The 12,323-nt window shown below is 31.9% G+C and overlaps 1 protein-coding gene across 2 annotated transcripts in view; it reads right to left on the bottom strand.

Annotated features, from left to right (window-relative positions):
* LOC127877284 (uncharacterized) overlaps nucleotides 1–3,850 on the bottom strand; it is an 89,482-nt gene extending 85,632 nt beyond the window's left edge. For both annotated transcript variants that reach the window (XM_052422976.1, XM_052422981.1), the window contains exon 1: nucleotides 3,426–3,850. In XM_052422976.1, the coding sequence (XP_052278936.1) occupies nucleotides 3,426–3,541 (116 nt within the window). In that variant the 5' untranslated portion in view covers nucleotides 3,542–3,850. The remainder of the gene's footprint in view (nucleotides 1–3,425) is intronic.
* Between the last annotated feature and the right edge of the window lie 8,473 nt (nucleotides 3,851–12,323).

Here is a 12,323-nt window from a genome sequence, read left to right as displayed (position 1 = left end):
TTCCGCTATGGAAGGGGGTTTCTTCCGCCTATGCAAAACTAGCGAGGGGGTTTCTTCCGCCTATGCAAAACTAGCGAGGGGGTTTCTTCCGCGTATGCAAACTATGAAAGGGGGTTTCTTCCACCCTGCCATTTTTAGCGAAGGGGGTTTGTTCCGGAGGGGGTTTCTTCCGTACACCGAGTCTCACATACAGTTTGTCAACCAGTTCCGGATTATCAGCAGTTCCAATTAATTTGTATTTAATTTTCCATAATGCCCCAATAAAAAAACAAAATGATAAGTGTCTAAGGTATACATTAGGTAGAGGAATAAATTAACAAAATTTTAGCAAGAAATCTTTTGTAAATAGCTTACAGGGTGGAAAAATGCAGCAAAAAGTTAACCAGAACTGATTGAAGGAGTTATGTATTGAAATGTGCATATGGATATAGAAGGCTTTATTATTTTCAAATAAACTTTTTGCTGATTGAAAACAAATGTTATAACAATGTTTTGAAATACTAATTCTGTAAGTTGAATGATATTTAATAATTTTTTACGAAGGGTGAATTTAATTGGCTATTTTTTACAAAAAACTGCATATGACGTCTGGCCTAACCTGTTATCACACAAAATAAATGTTACCCTTTATATTAACATCTTCTCACATTGACACTAAATCCCGAAAGAAATTACTGTGGTCAAAAGAATAAACGTTTTTGCCGGGTGATTCTAAACTGGTTGAATGACTGTATGTATTTACTTTTTAAAGTTATTACAAGCAAACACATTGCTTCTCATTCTCAATTTCATGTTTTCTTTGTGGGTTTCCTCTTTCTCGTGGCTTTTCAAAGCGCTTTCCCCCACCCCCCGACACCAGTGGTCTTCAAACAGACCCGACAATGTGCTTTTCGAATGTCCTTTATTTTTCTGTACCCAGTGATATTCAGTTAACCACCCTGGTTTGAAACGACACTTCCCCATTGCTGCGTTTTCACTCGCGAAAATTGCTCACAGTGGAGAACCTCTGACGTAGTATAATTTTTTGTAATATTTCCCTTAAGAACGATTTAAGTTTATAATTAAAGCGCTGATAAAAGTAATTTGAGCAGAATTAAACATTTTCAAGGCTTTTTTTTACATGAAATAAGCACTTTTCAAGCACTTTTTCAAGGCCAACCTTTGTTCAAGGGCTTTTCAAGCCTAGGAATCGTTTTCAAACACTTTTCAAGCCCTGTGCGAACCCTGCAGTCACATATATAGAAATATATGTTGATAACAGTTCAACACAGTTGTTGTGTTTTGTTATAAAAATTCCCCCATTTACAAAAAAAATCCTCTCCTAGGGGCTGCGGACCCCTTCCCCTGAAGTAGTGCGAGGGGTGCTGCATTCATTATGACCCAAGATTGGTTTAGTAAACGTGACATACTTACTTATTGTCTTTCGCTTTTATGTTTTTGATGAAATCAAATTAAAACAAGGGCTGTTTGTAAAACATGCATGCCCCCCTTATGGACTGTCAGTTGTAGTGGAAGCCATTGTGTGAATAAGTTTTTGGTCACTTTGACCTTGACCTTTGACCTAGTGACCTGTAAATCAGTATCTTTATGGTGTACAATTTCTGATAATCTTAATTGGACATGACTTTTAATTTGTACAATATGTAACATATCTAATTTAAGCAACTGTTAATATAAGTATGTCGGCGTTAATTATTCAACCAAATGACTGCTTTATACACACAGAAAGAGAAGAAGACATGGTGGCATCATCAATTGTGTTTAATGGTGCTGTCATCTACCACCCAGTGTGGTTTATGACACCATGCTGTTAGTGAAGCCTGGATAATATCTGATCAAGACAAGATAATCGGTTTATGCAGAACAAAAGGCACTGGAATACAAAGGCTTACACGATTTTAAGATTGATGCAAACAATCAAATAAAAAATATTGCATTTAATTTAATGTTAAGGTACCAACGTGTTTGTTTTCCCAGTTAAATACCATTATCAGTGCCCCAGATAAGTTGCGTATCTGCGTCTTTCACCCTATTAAAATGTTAAAAAACGCAAAGAAATACAATATCATGCGTAATGAAAACGCAACCAATTTGACTTTAACGCAAATCCATAAAATTAGATGCGTACGATACAATCTAAAATGCTTTGCTTATTTTCGGTATTTTCTCTTTTGAATTATTATCGTAACATTTAACAAGCGCCTGGATAACGGAGCAGGACAACAGTCAAAGTAATTTAAAAGCTCCATGGACTAGATTTAATAGTTAAATAAAGCGTCTCACCAAATTATTTCCTACCACATGCATGCTTTTTCAATCTGACTTAATCCGTCGCTCATTGTGCATGTAGTAGTAAAGTATCTGTACTTTCAGCTTCTAGTACGATGCAAAATAAAAAATGTTCTGCCTAAGGGTTCTTTGATTGAGTGAACAATTGCTAGAACATGTTTATATGTTTGACAGTAACAAAGATCTCAGTTAATATAAGCATTTTTTTAAAGTTTAAAGTTTATATTATGAACAGTTTCAAGGATTAAAGATGCTATGAAACATCAGTTTATTTAAGTTACATGTAATTAGGATAGATTACAGTTTTATTGAATCAATACAAGCATGACAAGTGTGCATCTTCAACAGAAGTTAAGCAACAATGATTTTAAGGTTTTCATTTTTATAACTCATTTCACCCTATTTCAAGAATGAAATCACCCTATTTTTCAAAATCAATGGGTGAAAACCCTATTTCCCAAATAATTATCTATGGCACTGCATTATGGTTAATGTATATATGTTGTATATTTGAAATTGATATATTTATTGCTTGTTTTTAATCTAATTTGTTTCAGTAAAGTAGAACAACTTGTTTGAATGTTGAAAAAAAAATTAATTTAACCTTTTAAATATATAAATAACGATCACGTTATATTTCTAAATGCAAATAAAATAGCGCAGCGCTAAGTATTGTTTCACCGTTGTCAAGGGGCACGTAACTGTAACTGACGCAAGTGCCCGGATGTTGCAATATTATCAATATATTAAGTAACAGATAATTATCTGCCTAAACTGAGAGAATATTTTATGTTCAAAAAATGCCATAATTAAGCAGGATTAACTGTTAAAATTCCTCTTTAACAAAGTAAAATGCTCAAAGATATGATTCTTGTTAAATGGGTTTTAAGTATGAATACTCAAACAAATATGAGCAAACAGAATTCACCAGAAAACACGAAATTTCCCAGACAGACAAATGCACAATCATCAAAACTACAAGAAAACTTAAGTCTGTAGTTTCTAACAAAAACTGCCATGACCGTTGCTTGCAAATAGAACATATTTTTCACAATACACAAAAACAGAATGTTCCTTAAAATTATTTCCAATGGCAATGAATAAAAGTTCAACAGATATTCAGAGAAACTTTAAACCTTTCAGAAAGTAGATATCCTTGTGCCCGTGTTCGTATTTCTGCTTTACATGCGTAGCTCTGCTTAACAAAGATCTTTCCTTTCCAAACTGAGCTCCCAACAATGCTCGAGTCCATCTCAATGATTATAATCTTTCAACTAAGAGTTACCAAGATTGTGTCCAACAAGAATCGAATTTTCAAAAGATCGGTGTTTCCTGTTGATTTGGAAACGAATCAGAACATGGAAAATGACTATTCATTGTGTTGCCATATTGTAGACAGCTTTGCAATACTGCTTTACACTATACACAGTTGTACTTTTCTTGTGATTGAAAGCAATTGTCCTGTAAAAATATTTGCAACACATTGTTTGTTATTTTCTGCACAATTTGAGACGTCCATTGTCAGCGCGTGCTAGTCATCTTGTAACATTACCCGCGATTGGTCAGGATAATTCCAGGACGAGGTCAGCAACAAAATCGATTAGGCCTTAACGTAAGATCTATTTACCGGCTGTTCACGTATAATTCTTCAACAATCTATATGATCACAATAACAATATTAAGCTGTACATGGGTTTATTTTAAAAGATTAATTACATTTTTACCTGATATGAATTATTATAAACAAATTATAAAAAATATAACGAAGCTCAAAGTCGGTAAATGTTTGGCACGAGTTAGCCGTGCTTTAATGTACCCTACGAAATTCATGTGTGGAAGCAAGTCAAATCGGCCACAAGTTTATTCGGCCTCAAAGAAGTCAAACCTCATTCTATACATAGATGGTGACGTCACTACGTTATTGTCACCTCTATACTTAGACGCATCACGCACCTCCATTTGGAGGCATTTATGACTACGACACAAAGAAGTCCGCGGATGAATGAAGAATTTGCTTTATAAGTAAACATTCGTGTTATGATTTAAAAGTTAAGTATTATTTTGTTCAGTCTTACGGTCTTATGTTAGTATCAATTATAATTTTCGTTAGTTTTCAACAATTTCGCTCTTTATTCATTTTTTTAAAAACAGTACTTTCACTTTCGGTTGTATAACAACATGTATCCCATTGTGTCACACCGGTCTTTACTGACCTGTGTGAATGCGCGCTAAGCATTGTGGGAAACGGACTTTTTTCCATCATGGCGTTGGTAAACATAATAAACACGGAAGTGAAAAATGGTAATTAATTATTATCAAAAACAGGCCCCATCAAACCGGGCCAGCTGTAATATATAGTTGGATGCAGTTTGTGCTTCAAAGGAGCCACTTTTCATGTCAGTCTATTGTTTGTAAGAATCACTAAACACGTAACTTAGACTAACTAAACTGCCTTAGTAAACATGTTACAAGACTGTATCTTCGAAATAGTAAATAAATCAAAATCATAAATAAATATTTATAATTAAATACCTGCTGAAATTTGAGAACGTAAACGATTTAAAATAAACGCTGTGAACATTACAAGGAATCTTACATTTAGGCCTAATGTGTGAGAGGATTAGTCAGGGACAAAATAAAATGGAGTTCGAAGGATCTAACATTTTGAGGAAGACGTCATGGTATCTTGGACATTTGGCACTTTCATATATTTATTTAGTAGATAGAGCTACTGAAAATGCTGAATGTGCTAATTGCAACATCAAAGACAAGCAGGTGAGATTTTTACAGCTGTATTTTTCTTGACATAATATTGAATGTTTTCCATTTAATATATATGCCTTTTTTTTCACCATTTTGGGAATGGTTTCCGGTCATTTCCCCCCAAGACGTTTCCTCCCCAAGAAGTTTCCCCCCAAAGACGTTTCCTCCCCAGACGTTTCCCCCCCATTTTAGTTTTAGTGCAGATGTTTCCCCCCCCCCAATAAATGTATAATTGTTCGGTTGAAGTATAATCTTTGTTTATTATCAAAATTATTATTTTGTTTATGAAGTCTTTAATTAACTTTTAATATCTATGAAGCAGCTTGTATGGTTTTTTGGTTTTAGAATTGTTTTTTGGAGGGTTTAACTGTGTAATGATTGCATGTAAATCATTAGTAAGTGCATGTTGGTGTACTAGTGGAATAAATGGAATATCCTCAAAATCTTACTGAGTATCTTATACATGTTGCTCAACACAAATGCAACCAAGAATAATGTGTAATCAAGACCCGTTTTGAATACACAATTAACACCTTATTTCAGTTTGAGTGAACCTGGGCAGGGTTGTGCAATTGTAGTGTTTGTTGTTTTTTATCCAAATAAATATGGTCAATTGGTGAATAGAAAAATGTTAAAATCAAATTTAAATTAATTTCGAAACTGTTTTGCTTGTAACAGTTAAATATGATAAATAAATATTTACTTTGTAACTGTCAACATTTTTTTCATGCATTCATATGTTTAAACTTTATTATCAAATTATTGGACGTCACTGATATTTTATTTTTACTAATAACTCATTTAGACTAATTAAAACAGAATTGAACTTTCCTTGCACATTATTTTATTATTAATAATATAATTTATTAGCAAATGTAATAAAAACTTATTGATATAAGAAACACAAAACACAATTACCCGTTTTTATTAAATGAATTTGTGGAATTTAAGGGAAAATTAATAACTTTATAAATTAAAAAAAGGTAAATTCAAAGCAATTTATTAATAATAATTAAAACAGTGATAAACTATATAAAAATGTTTTTGTATGATAATGTGCTAATCTCATCTTATGAATGACTATCCCCCTTCAAAGATGTCACCTAATCTCATCAATGCTGATTAATGGGCCTGTATATTGCACCATAAGTTCCCCTTTATACAATAGCTGTTATCTTGTTATATACACTTGCTAATCCAATTAACGCTTGTATATTGCACCATAAGTGCCTGATATATTGTTCAATGGTAGGTGTGTGTTGTTACTTAATATTAGTGAAAACATAACTTTCCTATTATTTGCCTGGTTTTGAAAATATTTTCATTGTTGAGTTTCCTTTAATTTTTAAAGAATATTTTTGAGAGGTAACACCTGAGTACTACAAATCAATGTCAAATGTTCATACTAGCTGTATTGGGACATTATAATTTAAATTTTACATAACAATTTTATTTACTTGTCTCAAAATAAATATCCCCATATGATATTTATTTAGTCAAAATAATTTGTGTTTCAGTTAAAACTTGGATATAGTTATTATTCTTCATTAAAAATCACAACTATTCCACTTTAAATGACCATCATAGAACATCAAAGCTGTGTTTTTAGTCAATTTTTCAAGGATCTCAATAAATGAAAGAAAAAATTCAGGTACTTATAAAAACCATTCTAATTTGATCTATTTAATTGGTAAAATTTGTTTGAGGCTTCCCTAAAAACAACCATAATTCATCATTTCACTGATCTATTGATATATCTATTTGATAGGCAGAATGACAAACAGAACTAGTGTGGTTTCTAGGGTCATAAGTCTGGCCCCTAAGCCTTAATTGGTAATAATATGCATGCAGAGTTATGTCTCTGAAAGTGACAATGAAGCAAATCTGCCCTTAGGCTACAGGGCCCTCAATATGTCAAATCCACAGCCGAAATTCGGCCGCATTCCCCCCCTGAAAAGTGTACTTTTTTCCCTTTTTTGGGGGAAAAATTCCCCCTATTTTTTTTTTAATTTTTTTTTATAGATGGATGTGTCTCATGATTATTATATCTCAATTCTATTTTAATTTAATCTTGTCAAACATACTAAATTATGAAAAAAGCAATGAAAATAGTGCAAACATGTACAAATGTTATAAATAGAGAGTAAGTAAAAAATCCCCCCAAAAGGGCAACGCCGCGAAAATTCCCCTTGCTATGGGTAGCGACCCGCTTTCCCTAAAATGGATTGAAGGCCCTGGGCTATTTCATTTCACTCACACAAAAGGAGATAACTTGCTATTAATTTAATAGTTACTTCTAACTTGTCTCCTTTCTGTATTAAGAGGGTTTTTATATTTTAAAGTTCAATTGGTCTTCAAATGAATAAGCAATCAAAGTTCTTGATTTTGCCAACAAATATTGTTACCAATTGTGGGTCTACTCTACTTTCTTTTAATAATTATTTCTAATTATGTTTTTATTTTATTTTTATATCAATGGAAAGTAAAAATATTTTTTCACTATTTTGTTTAAAAAGTACTTAAAGAAATCCAGGCAAGAATACATGACAAGTAAGGGTTGTGTCAAGAAGGTGCCATTTAAGGCCCTATTATCAGTTTTGGATGCCCTAACCTGTATAGGTGAGAAGACTGTGAGAAGACTGGGGACAGTGGGGCATGAGGAACAACTAATACACAGTAATTGACAGGTTGTGTTGAATCAAGCACATAATTTTCTGAGCATTCATGATTCATTAAAATTGAAATAAAATTCAATCAACCAGAAAAATCCAGTTGACCAGCTTTGACTTATTTGCATTGAGCATGTATAAAATTGTGGGTATTAATAGCTTAAGACATTATTGGCAACATGTCTGTTTAATTTATATTATCAATATTGTTAATTAAGCATGGAATATTAATCAAAATTGGGGGTAAAGTTCAATCGACCAGTATTGACCAGTAATGACAAATTTGGGAGTATTGACTGGGGCGGTTTTAACCGGTAAAAACCGCCGGTAAAAACCTGGGGCGGTCGATTCGTGCCAACCCTGGGTGTACTAAAGGAATACTAGAGGAATACTCGGGATATTCTCAAAATCTTACACATGTTGTTTTTAATATAATTAAATAGGAACAATTGATGAATTAATTCAGTTTGTGTAAACTTGGGCTGGGTTGTGGAACTATAGTTATTTGTTATTATACAATTAAATAGGGTACTATGTAACTGTCAAAAAAACATGTGCATTCACACGCATATAATCCAATTATTGGATGTCACTGATATTTTCAATTTTACTAGTAGCTAATTAAGACTAATTAAAACAGAATTGGACTTTCCTTGCAAAGTATTTCATTATTAATAATATAATACTATAATTAGCTAATGTAATCAAAAAATATTGATATTTTAATAATTTAACTCAATGATATTAATAATATTTAAATTTTCCCCAAAAAACTAGGGCACGAAGATAGGAAGGATTTTTTTTGGAAAATCAACAGTATTGTCAGTGTAAAATATTTGTAAAGCTTCTTCTGAGTTTGAACTTCAGTTTTACATTTTATGACCTGCAACATATTCTATGCTACTTTATTTCACTATTGTAAGTCATTAAAGTGTTATTTGTTTTTCAACTATATAATGTGCTAATCTCATATAATGAATTACTACCCCATTTAAAAATGACACCTAATCTAAATTCATTAATACAATAGTTATAATTGTTTTATTGTAACATACTATTCCAAATGACCATCATAGAACATCAATGCTGTGCCTTTACTAAATTTTTCAATGATTTCAATTATTTAAAGAAAGAAATCTATCAGGCACTTATAAACAAATATATATAATAAGGGTGTCAAAATTTAACAAACTGAACAAGTCAATTTGAACTTCTCTTGCAATGCAAATGGAGCCACTTGAAATATCAAATTGTTCCCATACTAGTCGGCAATATAGCTATGACATTGTGTCTTTTCAAAACATGCATCAGACACACCTTCTGAAATTTTTTAAGCGGTTTTGAAAACGCTATTTCATTGCAAACTTTCGTCAATAAAGGATACATGCATTCTATACATAGATGGTGACGTCACTACGTTATTGTCACCTCTATACTTAGACGCATCACGCACCTCCATTTGGAGGCATTTATGACTACGACACAAAGAAGTCCGCGGATGAATGAAGAATTTGCTTTATAAGTAAACATTCGTGTTATGATTTAAAAGTTAAGTATTATTTTGTTCAGTCTTACGGTCTTATGTTAGTATCAATTATAATTTTCGTTAGTTTTCAACAATTTCGCTCTTTATTCATTTTTTTTGAAACAGTACTTTCACTTTCGGTTGTATAACAACATGTATCCTTTATTGACGAAAGTTTGCAATGAAATAGCGTTTTCAAAACCGCTTAAAAAATTTCAGAAGGTGTGTCTGATGCATGTTTTGAAAAGACACAATGTCATAGCTATATTGCCGACTAGTATGGGAACAATTTGATATTTCAAGTGGCTCCATTTGCATTGCAAGAGAAGTTCAAATTGACTTGTTCAGTTTGTTAAATTTTGACACCCTTATTATATATATTTGTTTATAAGTGCCTGATAGATTTCTTTCTTTAAATAATTGAAATCATTGAAAAATTTAGTAAAGGCACAGCATTGATGTTCTATGATGGTCATTTGGAATAGTATGTTACAATAAAACAATTATAACTATTGTATTAATGAATTTAGATTAGGTGTCATTTTTAAATGGGGTAGTAATTCATTATATGAGATTAGCACATTATATAGTTGAAAAACAAATAACACTTTAATGACTTACAATAGTGAAATAAAGTAGCATAGAATATGTTGCAGGTCATAAAATGTAAAACTGAAGTTCAAACTCAGAAGAAGCTTTACAAATATTTTACACTGACAATACTGTTGATTTTCCAAAAAAAATCCTTCCTATCTTCGTGCCCTAGTTTTTTGGGGAAAATTTAAATATTATTAATATCATTGAGTTAAATTATTAAAATATCAATATTTTTTGATTACATTAGCTAATTATAGTATTATATTATTAATAATGAAATACTTTGCAAGGAAAGTCCAATTCTGTTTTAATTAGTCTTAATTAGCTACTAGTAAAATTGAAAATATCAGTGACATCCAATAATTGGATTATATGCGTGTGAATGCACATGTTTTTTTGACAGTTACATAGTACCCTATTTAATTGTATAATAACAAATAACTATAGTTCCACAACCCAGCCCAAGTTTACACAAACTGAATTAATTCATCAATTGTTCCTATTTAATTATATTAAAAACAACATGTGTAAGATTTTGAGAATATCCCGAGTATTCCTCTAGTATTCCTTTAGTACACCCAGGGTTGGCACGAATCGACCGCCCCAGGTTTTTACCGGCGGTTTTTACCGGTTAAAACCGCCCCCGTCAATACTCCCAAATTTGTCATTACTGGTCAATACTGGTCGATTGAACTTTACCCCCAATTTTGATTAATATTCCATGCTTAATTAACAATATTGATAATATAAATTAAACAGACATGTTGCCAATAATGTCTTAAGCTATTAATACCCACAATTTTATACATGTTCAATGCAAATAAGTCAAAGCTGGTCAACTGGATTTTTCTGGTTGATTGAATTTTATTTCAATTTTAATGAATCATGAATGCTCAGAAAATTATGTGCTTGATTCAACACAACCTGTCAATTACTGTGTATTAGTTGTTCCTCATGCCCCACTGTCCCCAGTCTTCTCACAGTCTTCTCACCTATACAGGTTAGGGCATCCAAAACTGATAATAGGGCCTTAAATGGCACCTTCTTGACACAACCCTTACTTGTCATGTATTCTTGCCTGAATTTCTTTAAGTACTTTTTAAACAAAATAGTGAAAAAATATTTTTACTTTCCATTGATATAAAAATAAAATAAAAACATAATTAGAAATAATTATTAAAAGAAAGTAGAGTAGACCCACAATTGGTAACAATATTTGTTGGCAAAATCAAGAACTTTGATTGCTTATTCATTTGAAGACCAATTGAACTTTAAAATATAAAAACCCTCTTAATACAGAAAGGAGACAAGTTAGAAGTAACTATTAAATTAATAGCAAGTTATCTCCTTTTGTGTGAGTGAAATGAAATAGCCCAGGGCCTTCAATCCATTTTAGGGAAAGCGGGTCGCTACCCATAGCAAGGGGAATTTTCGCGGCGTTGCCCTTTTGGGGGGATTTTTTACTTACTCTCTAATTATAACATTTGTACATGTTTGCACTATTTTCATTGCTTTTTTCATAATTTAGTATGTTTGACAAGATTAAATTAAAATAGAATTGAGATATAATAATCATGAGACACATCCATCTATAAAAAAAAATAAAAAAAAATAGGGGGAATTTTTCCCCCAAAAAAGGGAAAAAAGTACACTTTTCAGGGGGGGGAATGCGGCCGAATTTCGGCTGTGGATTTGACATATTGAGGGCCCTGTAGCCTAAGGGCAGATTTGCTTCATTGTCACTTTCAGAGACATAACTCTGCATGCATATTATTACCAATTAAGGCTTAGGGGCCAGATTTATGACCCTAGAAACCACACTAGTTCTGTTTGTCATTCTGCCTATCAAATAGATATATCAATAGATCAGTGAAATGATGAATTATGGTTGTTTTTAGGGAAGCCTCAAACACATTTTACCAATTAAATAGATCAAATTAGAATGGTTTTTATAAGTACCTGAATTTTTTCTTTCATTTATTGAGATCCTTGAAAAATTGACTAAAAACACAGCTTTGATGTTCTATGATGGTCATTTAAAGTGGAATAGTTGTGATTTTTAATGAAGAATAATAACTATATCCAAGTTTTAACTGAAACACAAATTATTTTGACTAAATAAATATCATATGGGGATATTTATTTTGAGACAAGTAAATAAAATTGTAATGTAAAATTTAAATTATAATGTCCCAATACAGCTAGTATGAACATTTGACATTGATTTGTAGTACTCAGGTGTTACCTCTCAAAAATATTCTTTAAAAATTAAAGGAAACTCAACAATGAAAATATTTTCAAAACCAGGCAAATAATAGGAAAGTTATGTTTTCACTAATATTAAGTAACAACACACACCTACCATTGAACAATATATCAGGCACTTATGGTGCAATATACAAGCGTTAATTGGATTAGCAAGTGTATATAACAAGATAACAGCTATTGTATAAAGGGGTACTTATGGTGCAATATACAGG

This window comes from Dreissena polymorpha, chromosome 1, assembly GCF_020536995.1.
Source record: "Dreissena polymorpha isolate Duluth1 chromosome 1, UMN_Dpol_1.0, whole genome shotgun sequence".
NCBI lineage: Eukaryota > Metazoa > Mollusca > Bivalvia > Myida > Dreissenidae > Dreissena > Dreissena polymorpha.
This window is presented reverse-complemented; position numbering and strand designations above follow the sequence as displayed.